The sequence below is a fragment of the Eucyclogobius newberryi genome, unplaced genomic scaffold (genome assembly GCF_026437365.1).
Source record: "Eucyclogobius newberryi isolate DKJ021-1_F unplaced genomic scaffold, fEucNew1.0.hap1 SCAF_11, whole genome shotgun sequence".
In the NCBI taxonomy this organism is placed as follows: domain Eukaryota; kingdom Metazoa; phylum Chordata; class Actinopteri; order Gobiiformes; family Gobiidae; genus Eucyclogobius; species Eucyclogobius newberryi.
The window spans coordinates 16,878,912-16,901,434 of NW_027315735.1; the positions used below are offsets into that span (position 1 = coordinate 16,878,912).

General features: G+C 41.0%; 1 protein-coding gene across 4 annotated transcripts in view; it reads right to left on the reverse strand.

The window, feature by feature from the left end:
• pcdh19 (protocadherin 19) overlaps nt 1-22,523 on the reverse strand; it is a 250,364-nt gene that overhangs the window by 34,678 nt on the left and 193,163 nt on the right. For all 4 annotated transcript variants that reach the window (XM_072436101.1, XM_072436099.1, XM_072436100.1 and 1 more), the window contains exon 4: nt 1,307-1,365. In XM_072436101.1, coding sequence (XP_072292202.1) covers nt 1,307-1,365 — 59 coding nt within the window. The remainder of the gene's footprint in view (nt 1-1,306; nt 1,366-22,523) is intronic.

Consider the following 22,523-nt stretch of genomic DNA (forward strand, 5'->3'; position numbering starts at 1 on the left):
GAGATTGAAGAGTGGTCGGAGTAAACAGAAGTGAGCAAACAAGCGGTGAAGGTGAAGACAGGCTGAAGGACACTGTGGAGCCAGCTTTAGCTGCGTTCCCAGACCTTGTGCCGGTGTGCTGCCAGGAGAAAGGGGGCTCTGCGGTGGAGCTAATGCCTCTCTGATGTTATCACTGTAATTGCACCTGTCCCGGACCCAGGGCTAGGGCCGGATCCTGAGGGCCTCTCTTTGTACTGTGCCGCGGAAGGCCCACACTTGAATGCTCTTTGTTTACATTAATGCGGAGGGGGGGGGAACAGAAATTGCTATAATGGCTGTTCAAAAGAGCAAAGGACAGACTGAGACAAAAGAGAAAGCTTTGTGGTTCTTGGCTGCAGGTAACAAGGGATGACTGTGCTCTCAGGGTAGGGCTCGGTTTCAGAGCAGTCTGCGGCTCTGGGAGTTATTGTGTGACCCCCTTATCCTGCTCTGGACTTGCATTCCTCTGGTTTATCCTGTCAGGCTAAGCCCAGATTCACTATTTGATTTCAGCTGATAAGAGCAGACAGTTGAAAACATGCAGGAAGTGAATTGGATTTGAAATCGCAGAGTGAAAAGTAAAACTTGTGGTTTTGGAGTTTGAATGTTTGGTTTGTATTTTGAAAGTTCGGATGCCATGTTACGGTTTGTCAATAGTGGGTTGGAGGTCTAATCAATAAAAATAGTGCTAATAGTAAATTGTACTTTCAGAAAATACAGCAGGATATGTGACTTTAAACAGGAGAATATTGTGTATTTCAAGCCTAGCATGACAAATACTTCATGATTAAACCACTCAATTTACAATACTGTGTTACTACTTATATTTACTTTTGTCTTAACATAATGTTTACTTCCCACAATGCAGTTTTAAAGCACCTATAGGCTTATCTCACTACACTTGTTTATGAAACTCTTGAAACAGCGAATCCTCATGAGATGCATCTAAATCAACTCCACATCTGTTTTCCCTGTCTGCGAACGGCGCACTCAGTTAATAAACACCATTACGCACTAAAAACAAGTTTAGCTCTAAATATGAAATATGAAAGTCATTACCTCACTCTACAGCTTTATAATTTGATAATACATTTTTGGATGCAATACAGAGAGTTGCCTTTTAATCTTTCCCTGTGAGAAGTTTCCCCACCCCTTTCACCACAGTAATTGAAGTACACGCTGGAGCACACGTGGGCGGCAGCATGTGTAACTGTAGCCTAATGAGATAAAACAATTACAGATAACAATGGTAACGACGCACCGGTTACCGTTTCTAATCAAGACATACCTTTTAATGAGATGGGCTCGGCTGTTCACGTAGCTGGTGTCAATGGAGTAGTTCTCGTTCTGGAAGACAGAAGAGAGAAAAGGGAAGGAGGGGAAAGGAGGGAGGATGGTCATGGGCAGTGGAATGGTGAGTGTGGGGGGGAGGGGGGGAGAGAGAGAGAAAGGTACTTTTAATAATGGAAGCGGCATCAAAATAATGTAAGCACTAATTGGCTTTCAGTTGAAATGTTATTTTACACAAAGGCCCCAGTGAGCAGCACATCACTGGGGGTTGTTCTATTTCAAAGCACACACAGGGGGAGGCTGAGTGGGAGAGGAGAGGGCCGCCGTATCCAGGGCTCCAACTCATGCCATTTGATGCTTTGGAAACGTGTGAATGATGGAAGTTGAACTGAGAAAATCGGGATGGTCCACTATGTTTTTTTAGCCAATACCGATATCTGATATTTGGTTTGTTGCTGTGGCTGACAACCGATGTTTGCTGTTACCAATATTTCAGTTTTAAGGACCACAAATCTATTTTAAACTGAAGTTCAGGTTACAAATGATCATTTCACTCATTAATAAATAAGTAGTAACAGCATGTATTTAACTGAGATTGTGTGAACACCATATTTTTTAGCCTAATTGCTCTTCTATTTCCATTAGTCTGTTAAAAAACACACAAAAAATATATTGATATTGTCAAAAATCGATTGTTGTTGGTGAAAATCAATCAGTAGTGGCCACAATCGTCCATCCTCATTAAGAAATAAACCAACCTAAGAAACATTTGTGGCCACAGAACAACTCTATTTAGATGACAATCATTGTAAGATAAGCTTTAGAAGATGCGTGAAATTGGTTGCAATTGGAGTTCTTTTTTTTTTTTACAGTGTTTTGTACAATTTACCAAGCGTTTAGAGAGACTAATCGGTTACTGCGAACAATATTGCCCGGATATTTTTGATTTGGAGAGGCAGACGGAAGCGGCTCGAACAAGTGCTTATGATCATCCATTTTTTAAGCAACAAAATATATCATCTGAGCTTTGTTTTAATCTTGGTGCCTCCGATGCTAAAGGAACACACTTTGGCGAGTGCTGGGCTGCAGTCATTAGGGAACCACGCCACCAGAATGAAAAGTTTGTCTTTTATTCCTTTCCCTCTCTGAATTCCTCACTTTTCACCATGTCGGAGACTATTTGAATGCTATGAATATTAAATAAATAAGTGTGAGGGAAGCGGATGAAATTAAGCATCTACCAGGGGAATCTTAACTTTGCAATTGCAGATGAAACGGCTTTTCGAAAATATGCACGCACCACATCTCTGACCTACATTAGACGACGCAGTTCAAAGCAGCCTACATCTTTTATGGTTTTGCTACTATAATTTCACGAGGAGAATCTCAACAAATGGACTCCGCTTGCGTTTAGAAGTCGCGGGGTTCATAGGCCATCGCACTGGGAGAGTTTCATGGGTCAAAACGTAAAAACGCCAAGATCTTAGCACCTTCAGACAACTTTGAAGAGATGCAGGTGTTTTCCCAGCACAAAGAACTGCGCTTAAAATTCCACCGCTCAGATAGTCTTACCAGATAAAAGCGACTGTCGATGCCTGACTTCCTTGGAAAGCTACAGTAGCGTGAATCAAAGGGTTGTTCAGAAAAGCCGTGATAAGAAAGGTTAACGCAGACGCAGAGGCAGAAAGGGTGATTATCCAGAGAACTGAATTGGACAATCCTGTGCTGTAAGTGTGAGTTAAAGGTGTACTACGTAACGTTTGTCTAGATTTGGGTCCGTCACCTCCTCGTCGCCATGGATATGTAACTGTTTTGTCTGGAAAGTTCCTCAATGTGGTTTTAAAACTCGGTGACAAGCGGCTAGAAGGCAGATCCACGGAGAGGCCAGCAATAAAACACCTGCAATTGAATAAATGTAATATATAGTTTATATATTATGCCATACTGTGGAACATTGGTGGCATTGCAATAACATCGCTATGGAAACGAGCAGGTTGAGGATCTTTCACAGGAAAAGTGAGCGTGTCAGTGACGCAATGACGTACAATAATATGACAAAAAGCTAACAACATGGAAACGGGATGTTTGACCACTTGCTCCAACTCTTACACCAGGAAAACAAACTCACTGACAATGACCATTAAACATAAGACAGAAATATGCAAATCAGAAACAGGGCATACTTATTTCAAAACAGATTTAATAAAACATTCTTTACAAACTTTAAAGCACAGTATGTGACCTTCAGGAAGAAATAATTCCATAGAAGTAGAAAGTTAAAACCATCCTTTGGAACATTCAAGTTTTTCTGCCGCACTCTGGAATATTATTTCCATGGAAACAAACAGCAGGAGGCTCCTTCAGGCCAAGTACAAGTCGGATTTGTGGAGATGCAAGCCCTCTCATAGGTTTTCATCGATTTTTAGTGGAATAAAACCACTCAAAATTTGAAAAAACTCTATTTCTTATCTAAAAAATGATGTATCGTGCCTTTCAAGTAAAGGTTTTAAGCTATGAAAGTAATGTATCTATAGCAACACAAGCCAGGAATGTAGGCAAGCAAATCAAGCAGCAAACGCTCTCCTCGTCCCAGTATACTCGGATGTCTTTGGAGATGAATAAAAATGCATAAATAAGTCAAAGTGAGTGTGGCAGATCACAGCAGCGATGAGTGGTGTTTACCTCCAGCAAACAGCTCCAGTGGCCTGTCTGCGCTCCACGAAATATGTGCCAGAGGATGGAAGTGTATGTCGCTGTTTGCTGGCTGTTTAGTGTTTATCTCACCAGTTCAAAGATACAAATGCTATGAAGTGCCGGTGTTAGCGGGGGAGCATATTAACGAGTCTAACGTAGAATGGTACAATTAATCACATTTTAATCAAGGTTGTGATTCAGTGAGTTGTCAAAAATATGCTTGGGTTTTTTCAATCGAACTCTGTATTGTTTGTGTTCAGGAAGTTTAAATTGAGTTTGGCACTTTTATCTGTTTTGAATAGGACAAAATAAAGTAAAATAGTAATATCAATATGAGGGAAAATGCGATTAGTCTAAAGTAATATTTGCTTAAAACTCGCATTGATCGACATATCAATTACAATGCTCAATAACGTTTTTTTTCACAGTTCAACATCGAGGCTTTGGTCCAAACCCAAAATCGCTGATTGTCAAGGATGCATTAAACACCCATTTTAAGATAATTGAAGCTAATGTCATCAATAGCGACTTAATGAAAGAGTGAAACTTCAAAGCTGTTGAATTGGAAAAAAAGGTCCATTTTCATTTGGCAAGTTATGCAAAACCTGATTGCTTATTTGGCTAAATTAGAGACTAGTTTTCAAGATGTAATTTAGCTTGAGCAGCATCAGAAGCATTTATTTATGTTATTTTCATTGATGGCTTATCATCTCTGCATTTAGAAATAAAGTACTCATTTCCGCAGTAACTCCGACTGTCCATCTCATCTCAACACTTCTGAACCTCGGCAGTCGTAAACAACACGAGGGGTGCGTTCACTAAATTATGGAGTGTTTGCACTGAAGGTTAGCATGCTTCCATTTTCCTTTTTGCCACTTAGCCCTAATTAAACCTCAACTCATTACTATAGAGAAGATTATTCACCAAAAAAGAATTTAATTAACATTTGATTATAAGTCGGTAATATGCAGCACACACAGTTTGTTCTCTTGTATTACCCCGAACTCCTTTTGTTCCCATTCAGCTTAACGCCATTAAATATCAAAGGTAGCAGCGGGAGCAACATGGAACATTTCAGATGAATCATTAAACATTAACACATGATATTTCATGCATTTGGAAGTTCTGCCACGGAGAAGAAGAGCACATGGGATTTGTACACAGGTTTGCAACGTTAATGTGTCGATAGTGTCACAGAGGAGTGTCACAGAGGAGTTCACACTTTTACAGACTGTGCATTTTCAAAAAAGGTCAGAAAAATGTATAGATACAAAAAAAGTCAAGACATTTGTTATTTATGGTTAAGGTAAGGGTAAAGAAAAGCAAAGAAAGAAATATTCCAGGCATATACTTTACTTGTGTCTATAGTTGGCTTTATCTAAAATCAGGCTCAAAAATCTTTAAATTAACAAATGCCCCAATACATTCACACATTTTCTATAATTTCCTTATAGAAAACATAACAATTCTGCGACATAGTATGAAGGTTATTTTTGCTAACACGCACAAACACACGCAAAAAATAAATGCATTCAAAAGTACAGCCAAAAACAACCTCCTCCAAGAGATTTTTATACGGTCTTCATGCTAATTTTAAGCTTGTGTATTCAACAAACTTTGCACCGTGGCCCTCTACTTCTCCAGAGCACATGTTATGGTGAAGAGTTCTACTTCTATAGTCCCGGTAAACAGGATTTAAGCCTCTTCTCCCTCTACGGTGGCTGCGCATGCTGAGAGAGCCTAATGAAAATGCAAGGCATGAGTAAGAAGGGGAAACCTTCATTTAAAAGACACAAATAGAACACTCCCTTTGCTTGGCACCGTTTTTATTTACGGCAAAAACTATGGCTCTCCTCGAAACACTTTCCTGCCCTTAAAGTCCACTCCAAACCATAATGCAATTCTCTGTACACATTTTTGTTGTCTGTGTAAAGTGTAGGCAGCTCTTAACCAATCAGCAGGTCCCTCCCCCATCTCTGCACCGCGCTGTATCTCTGGTACAGCAGCCACTCATAAATCAAGAGCCTTTAGGAGATAACCCCATTTGCTCGATTCATCAAATTGTCACTGAAAATAAACAAACCGGCAACACGCCAGGGCATAACCTTGGGCATTGATGACTCACTTAGGAACGCCTAGTCCAGCAGAGAATCGGAAGCATTACCCGCTAGCTTCCTGTAAAAAAAAAAAGAAAAAAGAAAAGCTGCAATGGCTGCCCACACATTTTTCTTCTCCTGACTGACCTCAAATTGGCGGACATGTCAATATATCTCATCGGGAGGTCAGGTTTCTGGAGAACAGGGAGGAGCAGGGCTTAACTACAGCTAGGTTGTCCGCAAATAGCTCCTTAATACGTTTGGACAATGTGTTTTTTGATGGGAACAAGACCATGTTTGGAGGACAGGACCGCGGTGTTCCAGTAATTATTGTTCCTTTCATTAGGGGGTGCAGAGGAAGTGGGAGAGCGAAAGTGAGCACCTCTGTCGCTGGCAGACGGATGGCTTATTAAGGAGTTAGGAGAGATGAGGGAGAAAAAAAGGAGATGAAGAAGAGATGGACAGGAGATGACCCGCTGGAGATTTTGGCACTAGCCTTAATTAGCCTTTAACAACCGACAGCAAGTGCAGAATTGGCGTCTCTTCCAGTTTTCAGAATTGACAGTGGGCAGTTAGCTGCAGTGGTAAAATGCATTTAGAGTTTGACTTGGCAATAATTTATCCGTTAAATATCATTTCATAACACCGATAACAGCATCGATGGTTCTCCACCTCCTTCTGGCCATTTTCCTCTAGATTTAAGGAGGAAAATTGTGCATCGTGAGCTGTCGGTGTGCAGGGATTGTGTGATGACGCACTGAGGAAACGTTCATATGGGGAAACTACTAGAACATTTACAGAGCTGACCCATTGTACTTTGTTTTAACGACAAAATAGAAGTGCTGATTAGAAATTCAAATTTGATGTTATGTAATAGAAAGAAATATGAATTTAAAGTCCATATGACAGGTTGTAATTTGTTTTCCCAATTATTGTTTAGTTTAGTGGGATAGTGACTGTGGTTAATATTTATCATAGTTTTACATCAGTCAAGTTGCATTTTGTGAAGAAAAATCACAGTTGAAATGAACAGGAAGTAGAGCTGAGTTCTCTCTATGATGTCATCAATAAGCGACAATCCATCAATAATACAAGGAAGCTTCTTTTTTCTTTTTTCTTTTCACAAAACAGTTCTGCCAAGACCTGGTCCCAGAACACTAACTTTAACCAAAAATCAACTTTTCCTAGCACCAAACACCAAACACCTAAACCTGATTGTGGCGAAATGTAGAGTGAAAATTCAACTTTTGCTAGCATAGCCACACATGCAAAGCGGTGATTGTGAGGCAGAACTGGGTTGTGGAAAAAAATAGGCAACAGGGAAAACTAACACATTTTCTCACAGTTTAAATCTAACACAATTAAGGTGTTATCATTGTTCTGGACCATAACTAATGTGTCATTTATAAGGACGTCCTTGTTTGCAGTATAGTTAGGTAACAGGTAAGGACTCAACATGTCCAACCAGGAAGTAACATTATAAACATCGCCAAAATTCACAAAGTTAGGAAGAATGAATTGTAAAATCTAAATTATAATCCTGTTCACTACATTTGGGTGAGATGTGTAGTCTAACCTGTCATATACACTTTAAGGGACTTTTCGGCAACACAAATGACAGCAGACAGTTCACTATTTACAACACCGGCAACGCAAGGCATGCACGAGCCAACGGCGCAACAACTGAATCAGAACACGCTTTAATGCCATGGTCAGTGAACAAAAATCACAAACTCGACAATACAATGAACGACAATGGTTTGTATTGTGCAAAAGCAATGACATCATTAAAAGTGGGCCATCCGAAGACTGTACACTCTCCAATAGGACGTCACATTGGGAACAAACAAAGTGTACGATTGACTGATTCTGCTCTCTGCCTTTGTGTCCATCTCCTCAGTTGACGTTTTTCACCCCAGTTACGTCTTTGTCCCCGGTCAAACCAGCGGCACACATCGGCATGCGGTGGACAGCCCCGGGGCAGCTCAACCTGTCCCTCCGCCGCCGTCGCCGCCACCCGGAGGGGAAAAAAGCAATCTCCTCGCCTAGTTGTTGCCATAAGATTTGATTTGCCTTTCTCCCGGCGTGACAGTCGCTTCTGTAGACGAGATGCAAGTGTATTCATTGTGCGCAGGGGCACGGGGAGCACCAGGACAAGGTGGTGGGGGAGCGAGCGGTAGCGCTGAGACGCCAGTTGTTACTCCAATAAACAGCCGACAAGTTCAGCAGATGTCGCACAGATAAGAGAGAAAAGCAGGAGGGACAATGGCACGCTGTAGCGCAAACGTATTGTTGAGATGAGAAGGCTTGTGTTGTGGAATATGTTTGTGCAAAAGTGGTTTGGTAACTGCAGATATTTAGGCTATTTACTCATACTGTACTTATACTGTGGATTATATATGTATTTTGAAAAGGGGAAAACATGCATATAATACTAATAGTCTTGTTAAACCACTACATTCATGATCTGTTTAGGAAATACACCAATTTTAATCAAAATACTGGATGTGCCACTTAAAACTGAAGTGCTGCTACAACTTAGTTTTGTCAAAAATGTGCCAAAATACAAAAATACAAAATACAAAATTATAAGTATCACATATAACAATATTTTGGCAGACATCTAGTCCACTTTCATTTCACTTTCAAAGAGTTTACAATAAATTGGTAAAGAATTACTTGACTCATAATAATGCTTTCAATGTAAAAATACAAGAAAGAGGCCAGGACAGAAATCATGAAATAATGTTGTTGTCAAAGTAACTACCCACTGCCTATAAAATCTGAGCAACAACAGAGGACAGAATAGATTAAGGAAAGTGCTTCATGTCTTTAACGTCATCAATTTGAGAAGCAGCATCCCTTCTGCGCTCTCCGAGGACACAGACCCTCCGTAGAACCGCACACACACAAAGCAGCCAAAAGACAATCAATTACAACTGTCATATTGGATTTCGCTGTTGTGTTTTGTGTTTTAGCAGTCTACGTTTGTCGCTCACTCCCCTATTGTGTTTGTGTCCTGGGGAGATGCAGCGAGCTCGCGGACTCCCCTCTCGCTCTCCGGAAGGAAACACTTCACATGATGTTCATGGTTATTGATATCCCATTGCTAAAGGAAGTCATAAGCGTGCAGGAGGAAGAGGAAATCCAGGGGAGTTAAATACAATTAGGAAAATAACAAAGATTCATTATCCCACTTGCTTCCGGGAGACACTGAGCTTTATGTATGCATGTTTTATCTGTATCGTACTGTTTTTTCAATGAAATCGCTTGCTCAGGCATAATCAAAGTGTGGCACTGGCTCATGTCTATATGTTGATATAGACTATATTACTGTGGGAGGGATTATGTTACTGTATATTGGAACCTCAGAAAAGTTGCATATCGTTCTATTCACAATCTTGCACAGACAAGTACAGTTTCTCCAGCTAAATCTCGAGCACGTCTGGCACCCTACCACCTCCTCGCCTAAGGGTGCACATGGTTAAGACCGACACCCATGGAGAAGACCACCAGGACCAGTTTCATTGGGGTTTTAGTTCAGTTTAGAGCAAGAGAACAGATTTACAGTTCAAATCAGAAGCTGGCTCGTCTAAGACCACTGTCACCCCATTACCCAAAATATCATGATCATCACCTTCAGTGGTCTTATAGAATGTCCCCTATAGATCCAGTACCATCTGCTAGATTATAGATTTGACTCTTCCTTCAGAGAAGCCAGAGCCCCTGAGGGAGGATCAGAAGTAAAAAAGGGTGAAAGAGAGCCCGAGGCACAGCCATGGCTCGCGGATGAGATTACAAATTTCTTTTTTTTCCCCTCTCTCGCTCTGTCTCTTCCTTTTCAATGCGTAAATGGGGCCCACTGTTATGAATACAGAGAGTTGTTAACATTTAACTGGCTCCGATGCAACTCAAATTATCCACAATCGACTTTGACAGAAGGCTAAGCGTGTGACAAATAACGTGCCAGATTCACAGCGTCGTTGCACTCATCACCAATCAATGGATCACAAAAAGTACAACAGTGGAGAATTAACATAAGAGAACACCTGCAAAGCCCAGGTGGGAATGCGTAGCTGGATATTTCATTCACAAAAGGCTACTTTTACCTGTTATAGTGGCAGGAGTAGCACCCATATTCTCATTCTGTTGTAATGATTATATTCACAGCATTTGTAAAAGTATTAAATGTGAAATAATTGACTCTGTAGGGGTGATATCACATCTACTATACTTAAATTGTGGATGTAGCGATCAGTCAGGTAATAACGGTAGCAAGGCATCATCCAAACCATTAACTGAATGTGCTAAAGTGGTATTAGTGGCGGTAGAAACCTGAGTCTCAAAGACGTAATGTTGGCAGTAGTTGTAGTCGTAGCACTAAGCTTTCGTTTGAAGTGATACAGTGCTTGGGTGCAATAAAATCATCTCAAAAAGAAAAAGTATGTGTCTGAAGTAAGATTAGTATTGTTTTTGAAGTGTGCTGTTGCTTGTTTACCTCTACTTAACTGCAGTAATAATGTTCTTAACTCCAGCGCACTTCTTCCAGTCGGCCTCGTCTTTGACCACACGTGCTAAGTGTTTCTTGTTGTTGAGCAAACCAAGAAACACATTTCCAAACACACAATGTAACAGATACGTTCGCGCCGCGCCGCATCCTGCTCGACTTTCCGTCTCATTTTTCAAACCTTCCCCATTCTCTCACACAACCAACTACTCGTCCAAAACAATCAAGCCGGCGCTCTCCAAAAAGCCAAGAACAAAGGCCCGAGTATATCGATGCCACGCAATCTCCACCTGCACAACCACAACTACCACACAGGAAGTTAGCCCATCAATTGTCTGTCTGATGGAACGAGACAATAGCCCTCCCAGTCTCCTTGTCACTCCAGCTTGGAGGCTCCATATTAGCCACGATGTGATTAATTATACATACATTGATAGAAACGGCATTCATTATACATGGGCTGCTCAACGTCAAAGCTAGTTCCCTTCTTCCTTTAGTATGATGAAAAGATTTTAAATAATAGGCACCCTGCTCTGTTGATGTCTGCATTCCGGCGCTGGTGGTAGGCTGGCTGGCGCTAAAGAGGCTTAAGCTAGGCCTGTTGTCTTTGGCAGAGGGGGGCGATCACGCTTTGGCCTCGGCTTGTCTCAATGCATCAGGATAGTGCACGTGGCTTCCTGGGTCTGACTTTTGTTTGGTCTTTGTCTTAAAAATGGGACACTGGGCCGGGAATTCTAAGCCGTGGTGAGTGTGGGGTCCGGCCCGAACTTGCGACAATGAGAAAGGGGCTAAGCAGCACTATCAGGAGGGATAGTGTTTCAAGGAACACCTGTTCGAGAGACACTGGTGACTGCTTGGCAAACTTTGTCCATCATCACTAAGGGAAATGTTTGGATTTCAGGGCGTCAGACTGAGGATTAGAACCAACAATGGAATACCGTTGCCATACATATTGATTAGTTGGGTTGTAGCTTTAGTAGTAGGACTAATATTAAATGTAGTAGTAGTTGTAGTGGTAGTGGTAGTGGTGGTGATAACGACATGCAGCAAATAAGGATCAGACTTCACAAACCAAAAACTAAAGAATCAGCCAGTTTTAGATCTAGACTACACAAACGTTTTTGAATCAAGAACTTGGATCAGGTCTAAACTTGATCAAACCTAAACTAAACCAGGTCTAGTTGTGGGCAATATATTTAGAAAAATTGAAAATATTGTGAATTTAGTTCAGAAAAAATGCAAAATTTGTATAATGCGCACATTGTTTATGGTATTTTTTTCTACCCATTCACATTTGTCTGATAAATAAGTCTGAAATAATATGTTTCTGTTATATTTGAACTCATTTCTGTTGAACCTATCTCCCACCCAACCCAATCCAGGTTTATTCTTGATCAGAGAATCTTTCAAACTGTCCCACCAGCAAATGTCTATTCCACAGCACATTCTGAGACGCTCTTCCCTTAGAGATAAGCATTCAAGGGTTTACGCTCCAAACATGGAGGATGACGGCAAAACGACCAGAATATCAACCATGTTTCCTTAAGAGAAATTGGATTTACTCTTCTTAAGACCTGCGGATTCCAATCAAGCACAAATGGGAACTTCCCCTTTAGGCGAGTCTGGAGGGATTTTCTGTTAGGCTGACGTGCAACCGCAAAGTTTCCACCCCACTCTCTTTCCATAAGCTTTTAAACGCGTGCATCGCCAACGCAAACACAAACTACGTGTTTTTCTAAGACTGAGGAATCATTAACGTCTAATCTAGGAAGTCCATGGTTTCCGTCTCCTGTGGGAATACGTAGAGTAATGTTTTTATATGCTGGGAGGATTACTAGATATCAGTCTGGCCTATATTAGTATATGTTGTGGGGAAAAAGGGTGTTCGCTTTGAATTCTCAAAGGTGTAGTCTATCTCCCCATGGGCCGAACCTTAGAATAAACACGCAAAAGCACTGATGATTATGTAAACATATTCCCTTTAAAGACTGAATAAATAACATCAACCTCGAATCTTGTTTTGAATGTGGCCAAGCAACAAAAATCTATGAACTGGATTCAGAAGCATTAGTCCCAAGTAGTCGAAAACAGACATGCAGAGGAAGTAGTGGTGGTAAATTCGATATTTGGTGCTAATGCTTATCGCTGGATGTGACACAAAAGCACTTGAGTGGAAATATGACCAAAAAATATGTAAAGTTGTGGTACAAGTTATAGAAAGCAGAGAGACAGTAGATATAGTGGTTAGTAATAGCAATGCCCAGTGGTAATTCTTAAATGATTGGCAAGTCACAATACCAAGATGCAATATTTCTGTGTAATTGATAGTGTTAGTAGTTGTAGTATTATGCTGTAGTATTATGATGCTGTAGTATTACGATGCTGTAGTATTACGATGCTGTAGTATTATGATGCTGTGTAGTATTACGATGCTGTAGTATTACGATGCTGTAGTATTACGATGCTGTAGTATTACGATTATGATGCTGTAGTATTACGATGCTGTAGTATTACGATGCTGTAGTATTATGATGCTGTGTAGTATTACGATGCTGTAGTATTACGATGCTGTAGTATTACGATGCTGTAGTATTACGATTATGATGCTGTAGTATTATGATGCTGTAGTATTATGATGCTGTGTAGTATTACGATGCTGTAGTATTACGATGCTGTAGTATTATGATGCTGTGTAGTATTACGATGCTGTAGTATTACGATGCTGTAGTATTACGATGCTGTAGTATTACGATTATGATGCTGTAGTATTATGATGCTGTAGTATTATGATGCTGTGTAGTATTACGATGCTGTAGTATTATGATGCTTCATGTTTTGAGCACTAACTCCAACTCAGTGTTAATAAAATAACTCCTATGGGTGTATTCACACTTTGGTCCCGGTTTGAGCCCAGTTTAATATCTAATAAAGACTTAGATTATGTCGAGTACTTGTCCTGGTTTAGCCCTGGCCTTGACTATGTTTAGTACTAATTCTAATGTCGTGTTTGTGCAAGTGAGAACGCATTTGTAATTAACCAGACTTTCATAATAATAACACTGCGGCAAAGTCGAAATACACTGCGGCAAGCTCCAAATGAAAATTGTACTACGCCAATGCACAGGAGGATGACGCGAATTATCAATGTAAAGGCCTTAATCAAGTGGCAAGCGTAAAGAGGCAGAAGGCTGGCTGCTTTGTGAATTCCCCTTCAAACTGCCACATCGCACTCTCTCCGCTCCCTCCCCTTGCCTCCTATATCCTACCTACCTCGCTGCCTTCTCTTTTCCGACGCTGTGACAAGGCATCTCTCGCAGACATTTTAGTCGCACGGAGATTTGCAGTAGCTCATTACAGACGGGCAGGCGGTGTGTGAGCGGAGATGGATTGAGTGAACCTGTTTATTGACATGCCTTAATCTGACACAGGGTAAAAGGGAGAGAGTCGCAAAGCCCCCGCACGCACAAAAAAACACTGCAAACCAGAGGGGAAGGGAGGGTGAGTGAGTGTGGAACAGAAGAGGTGTTCATTAAGGAAGATTTTACGAATGCATCCTGGGTAGTGTTAAAACAAAATGTGGGTTTACTTTAATGTTCTCCACATTTGAGTTGAGTAAGACTCGTTCATTTGCATCTTTCACTTGCGTCCTAATTGTATGCACGTTTCTTTTCAGCCCTGTGTTTTCATTTGGCAGATTTATGACAGCGTTGCAATCAGAGATATTATGACCAAGGCTGTCACAGGGAAAAATATAGTGTTGTGATTATTATGAAATATTGAGGGTTTATGATTATTCACGATTATCGACAAAACAAAAGGAAACAGTGACATTTTATTTTGTAATGCTTCAAATGGCAAATACTCACTGTATAGACCACAAGAGTATGCATGCTGAAAACATGAGATTAGAAGAAGTAGTGGATTTACTTATATTATTATTATTTAATATATATATACATTTTTAAATATGTTTAGTCAACTGATTTATAACGATATTCATTATTTAAAATAGGCTTCTGACGGTGTGTTCCGACGTGCCTTCTTGACGTCACAATGAGTAATATAGTCTTTATCATAATTAAAAAATAATCATTGTGAGCCTTTTATTTCTCCTGAGTGCACGTCACACATGTGCATAACATAGATAAGTACTTAATGCTTTGTTTTCCCTCCACAGCTGCATGCTTCACTTATACTTCCGTTTTCAAATCACAGTTTGTATCAAATATAGTTCACCTAATTGCACATTAGTTCCATTTTGCCGTGTTTCTTGTGACACAATCTGGACCACTTTATTTTGAGGATTGGACACTTTTAACCTTTACTCAGACAACGTGCGATGGATGATTATCTCAAAGATGTTGGATCACATGAGCGCCTTTGGCTGCAACTCCATTACAACAAGTTTTGCATATTGGATATCCATCAGCTTTTACAACACACACAGGGAGCGCTGTCGTTCTGCCTTCTACAGCCTTCTACAGCCTTCTACAGCCTTCTACAGCCTTCCATTTTAGTGGTGAGTCGAGAAGCAGTGCTCTGATACACACACACACATTCCTGCTGTATACTGTACGTTCTTAAACCTCAGCAGCTCCTTTACAGACTCAATATACCCGTCAAACATTCTCATAACAAACTTAAACATAATTACAGGAATTAGTTGGCTGTTAGCACCCAGTTATTTGACACTTGAAGACAGCGTGTTGTAACACTACAGCCACACTTCAACCATCTTTGTCAAATCAGAACGAGCGGAGGGAGATGGTTCAGCACCAACCCCTTTCAAGTGGAACTTCATCATCAGTGCTTATTAATCCAACTAGCCTCTGCCACTCGGTCCAAAAAGGCTTATTTACTCTGGCTTGTATGAGGAGGGCTGTGGAGCTTTGTTCAAAATGCCATGTGTGTCGCAGGTGCCCAAATACACACACTCCAATCCAAAAACCCCTCGAATCCGCTAACCCCCAAACATCATATCTAGATAAACCAGCTGCCAGGGTATTATATCATAGCTGCTATTCAAATCAGGGTGGATAATCGGGAATCAGGTCAACTTTCAAAACAGATGGGAGATATTTGAGCTACTATCGCAAACCAACCAGGCTACTCGTCCTCACATCGTACACTCCGACTACGGGAGAGAAGTTAGCAGCATGTTTTCACACACCACATCTGCCGCTAATATGGGGGGAATGTCTTTTTTTTTTTTCCCTGACAGATGTCAGCGCGGGGGATTGACGGGAGAGCATTAAATACTTGCACATCGCACAAGAGCATCAGTAAATCCGGCTTGTTAACAGGCCGACTATGACAAGGGCACAGAATGAACAAAACAAAATGCAGAGCCCCATGATCATCCATAACACCAGATCAGTCGACTCCATGAAGCTGCAGCCCATTGACATGACAGGAAATTATAAATTTTGAATTACGATACATTGCTATAGAAAAATATTCCGATAAACGATATTATTAAAATGACTTTATGCCAGAGAATTCCAGTATGTAAAGATCTTACAAATAAACAGTATCAGTTACAGCATGAAATAAACAGCAGAACGAACCAAGAATTATCAATACGTGTTCCACTCTCTACAGCTCGAATCTTATATTACAGAAAAGGGTAACAAAGAAGATAAATACTGAGCCCTACAACTGAATCTTTTTCTAGCTATTATTTACTGCAGGATAAATCAATATAGTAATTATTGTGACACGCTTAAGCTTTATTAGTAATTATTTAGGTTTTCTATATCTTAAGCTTTGGTTTGCTTACAAAAGAGGGAAAGTCTTTATCAACATTGAATCAGTAGCTTCCAGAATCTCATGAAAGTGGCTTTCCCTACTTTGAGCAACAACTGTTTACAGAGGGAATTGTTTGGGTAATTCGGATGATGGCGGAGTACGCCGCTAACATACCAATTCCAAAATAAATGACAAGTCTGTTTCAGTGACGTCAACAGTGTGCTGCTCTTTTATGTGCATTTTACAACAAACAACATTGTCCCATTTCATCCACACAATATGAATCGTTTTTTTACAGCAGCCACTAAACACAAAGCATGACGACAACAAAGAGAACATTGCCTTCGAGTCATACGGCGATGTAAAACGACAGTTCCCTCACACACATATATAATGGACCATAAATAAATATAGAAATACATAGACGAGGATCAGAGTCGCTCAGCCGGCTGTTGTCTCCACCAGGGACCGTGGCAGCTTGAGCGTCGGGCCGGCACACAGGGGTCCAGATGCAGGGGACACGAGGGGGCGGGGGCTTTGACTAGAAACACAGGGATTAACAGCGCTGACTTCATTTAATTTAATTTGTAGTAGTCGCTTGTCTTTGGGTCCGCATGCAGACATCATTTTTCACCACGGGGGGGTCTATACAGGGTCACGGCAGAACAGCGACAGACGGCATATCTCCTGTATATCGAATCCGCACGGGGAAAGGCAACGTATTCCCAGGCCTCCTATAAAACACGCCCCAGGATGACTTTGTTGTGCACCTTGTAATCACGTCTCTAAGCTCCATCCCTATGATTTAAACTGATCTGATCCTGCCGCGCCCACCTCTTTCAAGCTAAAGCAAGATCTTGAATCCTTTTGTTCTACTGCTGTGTACTACATGTAGTAATTTCCAAGGCTTATCAAACTTGCATGTTTGTATTTATAGTCCAAAAGACGCACTAAGCCGTTATCTCCCAAGAACACATCTCCAGGCTGGATGTTTATCTGCACTGATGCTGATCGGAGGAATTCTCGGTCTCCATGCACATAATATTATTTGTCTTTTGTTTCTTTCCTGTTGTTTATTTCTTCAAGTCTGATGCACACTGATATCTTGTAGTAAAGCAATCCGTCGACTTACCCTCGGGCAACTAATGGGGTTTTACGTGTAATCTGGGGATTGATTAAATGAAAAAGCAAGAGGAGTAGGAAGAAAAGCTGAACACAATCAAATAAATTCAAGTCCCTTTTATATTTCCCTGAAACACGGGAATTGGTGAAGGTGGAACGCAAGGCAAGTGCAGTGGGTGATGAGAAAAGGGCCCAACCTGCCTGAAATGTATAATAGCGTAGTGTGAAAGAAATAAAATATGGCAGCGATCAGCCGTGGATTAATTGGAACACTCTTATACCAGTTGCCCGTCAGCCAAAGGACCACTCCGATTGGCCTTCTCCATTCATGTGAGCGCGTTTGAAAAAGTATTGCCTTTCTTTGGTCATGAAGCCTTTGAGATGCAAAGCCAAGAGGTCCTGGTACCTGGTACATTAGCGAGTAATCCCACAGTGCTTTTCAAAGACTCTGCTTTCAACTAACACCAGTGAATTAACGCAATGGGCAAGAAAGAACTAAGTGACAGGAATTGTAAAATACACTTGTATAGTGCCAATTATAGTCATTAAAGTGGCACAGATACGATGTGAAATGTGAATTTAAAAGTAAGCTGACATCAATATGAAAATATTTTATAAAACCTCTTTGAAAAAAGGATGTGGACTTTTCTTTCTCGATTTTCTTTGCTGGTTTTCAACCTTTTTCTGTCGCGAACCTCAAAATAAGTAATAGCATCCCCAACATAAAAAGACCCCAAAGTGATAAAGTAGCCTCATCTAATTAAAAATATTATTATTATTATTATTATTATTATTATTATTATTATTATTATTATTATTATTTTTTGAGGCTATAGACCAAGATAAATGACTTTGATAGGTTAACAAATAATAGTCTTAATTTGCCACTGTTTGACATCACTAACCCTTGAGATTATTGTCTTGTACTGTACATGTATTGAGGTTGTTCTGCTGTGCGCCCCTAACTGTAGACCTGTGTCTTCATTACAATGATGATTTGAGACATTCTTATTGTATTACCAAAATGAACCTCATTCCAGTTTTAGCCAACAATGACTCCAGGCCAAGGCATGTCCACATAAAGAATGACATTGATGTCCTTTCAGATGAATCCAACATAATTAGCCAAGTGCCTTACAGGGCTTGTGTGATGCTAATAATTAGCACTAGCGTAGCAAAGGTCACGCTAAACAATTTGGAGCGGACTCCTCATGCATGGATAATAGGAGGAGAAAAGAAACGGGAAACGATGCTTCCAAGAAGACTTCCCGACAGTCTATCAACGGGTTTCTAGAACTAAAATGAGCTACAAACCCATGAAAGGACAATACATCTCCCAGCTAATATAGTTTAGATGGATTTGTAATTTACAAGTGAAAGCTAGTGGGTGTGGGTGTAAACCAGTATCAAATCAATAGCAGATTCTAGCATTGTTCTTATTCACTTGCATGCGTTTATTAACTCAAGTGCAATGCTCTCAGACTGGCTTATCATCATTAATTGAGACAGAGAGAGACGCTCGCTCGCAGTCAAACTGTACGGAGCCGCTCCACCTCAGTGCACCGGGTTAATGAGCTGAGTCAAAAATGTCCACGGCCAGATAAACAAGCGCGCCCTTGTGATGAGTTACTTCTATTTCAGTGCACCCCCCTCGTGACTATGCCCGGCCGAGAACTCCCAGAATGCACCTTTGCGTTGAGGGAGCGCAGGGTTCGGCATCGGAGTCCGTGAGGAATTCTCGCTGCTCTCTCGCCTCACCACGATCACACCTCTGGAACAGCTAAGGAACAGCACCCGGTTCAAATATAGCATCCTGATGAGCAACAGGCATATGGTGCGTTTATTCCCAGTTGCAACACCGAGGGCCCGTGTGCACCCGATGCCTCTCCCCGCTACCGCTTCATTAGCAGAGTGCAATACAAACAGCTCTGAAACTCATAAGATCAACCGGTCGCCATCTCATCAGCCTTTGTCATTGTCCACGGCGGCGTTATGCCTAATGACTGTAAAACATATGCCATATGTCTTGGCTTCTCTGCTGATTACCATTCACAGCACCGCGTAGCTCACTTATGCAATATGAAGACGGATTAGAACAGTGGCAGACGTGAATGACAATAAATGAGCTAATGAAGAATACTGGGCTATAGTTTATCCGGCACGAAGCGCAGGCTAAATGTAAGGGGCTATAGGATAATCACATTGATCAATCACAATTTTCAATTTAGTGTCATTTATATTTTAAATACAAAAATGAAACATAAAAATGGCAATATTCATTAAGATGTATGTTTTTTAAAAAATATAAAAACATAAATCTTAATTATTGTCATTCAACCCAAAATAGTCAATTGTATTCATCCAAAATCTGAAATTAAACAAAGTATTATTGACGATTAGGAATGACTGAATTTTGATAACGATTAAAATTTGATTAATTTCCCATCCCTAATACCATTGCCTACGTCACTAAGTCTTACAAACAACAATATCCCTACTTTGAAAATATGTGTTTTAAATGCAGCGTGTGAGCAGTGTTCGGGCTTGAACTCGGCTGCACTCCGGTCCGGAAGCAAAGGCATATGTTCACATCCATATGCCTCCAAGACTGACGGCTTAATAAAGGCATAAATTGTGATTATCATTGATCTCATTTGTCAGAAGCCATAATCTGTGCGATTTATATAAAGGCTGGCCACAGTTGCTGACACTTCCCCCACATGTGAAGTCCGAAACAAGTGTTGAGGGGAGCAGCGATAAGAGGCCCCTTATCCTTTTAAAGACACTCGGGTAATCGCGCAGCCATGGGAGGAGAGAGAGGGAGGGAGAGGGGCCGGGTGAGGGAGAGAGAGGGGAGGGGGATTCAGCTTTAGGGACTTAAGTCTGGATTAGAGCTAGTCCTCCAAATTAAACCAAAAGTCAGCTTTCTGCAGTTGCTCATGCACGCTGGCGACTGGCTTGTTATGCGCATTAACGACGACGCAAATGTGGCTTTAGAACTCCAAATTCTTTGACATTATCATAGTTCAAGCACAGAACGATTGGATAGTAACCGACCACACCTTCCCCAAACAGCCCGTGTCGGTCCCTTCGTGTTGACCTCCTGCGACCGCATTCAAAATGGCTTCCGCTTTCACTGTGTACCTGCCGTCGCTGCCAACCGGCTTAGCCACAGACAAGCCTCTCAGCCAGGGCAAGGCCGCACTGTCCCCGCTGATGCTGTTTCCACCAGAATACACGGCCAAATCTGCAGATTAGCGGCAAAAATAATCATTACTGTGTTAGTGTACAAATCACAAGTCAGAACATGGCTTCCATGTTGTCCTGTGATGTCCTCCCCCACAACCAATACAACACTCCACATGTCGGCTTTTCTGTCGGGCAAAAACAACATTCAGATGCAGTGCTCTCAACTCTCAGGTCACTTTGAGGTGGAGGAGTTTTATTATTGATATTTCTTGCTTGTAAAGGTGTAAGACTGTGTTATATAACCTATGGGCCCTGAACAACAGCACCTGGCCAGCTCAGTCTTGGTGTCATTACTTCCTGTCCAATTCTGGGGAGGTTTTGCCTAGTTATGCTAAAATGAAATACTTGGATCACACAGTGAACATCGAGCTGCAGGTGGATGTCACTTTTAACATATTAGTATCCGTAAAACATCGCGGCCATCACATCTCTTATAAATGATTCGAATACTTTAGCGCTTTAGCGGAAACCGGTTGCTAGCCAACGCTCAGCTGTGCAAACATGATACCAAAATCATTAGAAAATTAAATTAACATTTTAATCGTTTTTGGCCACTCCAATCTTCCATCACTACAATTTGCATTTTGCTCCCAAATCTCCTTAGAGTAACAACCATAGACTATTCTGGGAAAGATATACAGTATACTTTGCGTTCTTTTAGGATCATTAGTCCGACTTTATTGGGGTGTGACACGCTGAACGTGATGCGAAAGTAAAAACTAACCTCCCACTGTGCGCCGCAGCACGACACTGGGTCTGAGCACTGAATATTGCTTTATAATGCCGTACCACAGAGGACAGAGGCGGGTAAAGCCATTACCAAATCCCTCACAAGGCAATCATAACTATTATCATTAGAGCTGTTTTCTTCTTCTCCAGGCAGAAATGACTCTAATCTACTGGCTGGCACATGTTCTTGTCTTTCCAACTTGACCTGATATCGCTCGGGGGAAAATTAACAAATAAAAAGCTGTCTCACTCTTAGGAAAGAAGAGGGTAAATAATATGCCTAGGTCTTTTCTCGAAAGCCCTAATCCCAAGGAAACAAGCTAGCATTGCTTTCATGAGAAGCAGAAAATCAAAATGCAAAACAGCTTTTGATAGAAAAATGAGATGAACAAATCCCCTGCAACTACCATCAGCAGATTCCACCCTCAACTTTTATGGTTCTTTTTTTCCCTCTTTGCATGCAGCGTTACGGGTTTAATGTAATCAAAGCTGCAGTGCCGGGGCATATCTGATTTATGTCGGGCTGAATCAGTTTGACTTCATGGCGAAAGAGGGGAAAATAGCACATTAGACACATTAGGGGTCCCACAGTCGCTGCAGACAAGGGGACAAAGGGGGAGTGAGGATAAAAGAGGGGGTGAACAGGGGTGAAGGGAAAGTTGGAAAGAGAAGAAAGAAGAGCCAAGATAGTGACTTGGATCAGTCCCATGCCTGAACAATGGGGCTGCAACGATGGCAATAATTGTGCAAAGTCAACAAACAAAATAAGCATGGGCTATTTCAATCATCGTTGTGGAGTACAGCCGCTAAAACACAATCCAAAGAAGGTTTTATCACAAAGACAGTGACATTGTTAAATCAAAAGGCAAAAGAAAGAATAAACAATTTGTGATTTTCATGTTTAATGTACTTAACGTGTAAATATTCTTAATGTAGAAGCCCTAAGTCAACATATTTACTTATATATGGTTAAAATATATCAAAAAATAAATACAAAAATTACAGCTGAAGTAGCCGTAACAATGTCTGACTACTTAGAGACAACTAAAAAAGATAGTCAGTCTTATACA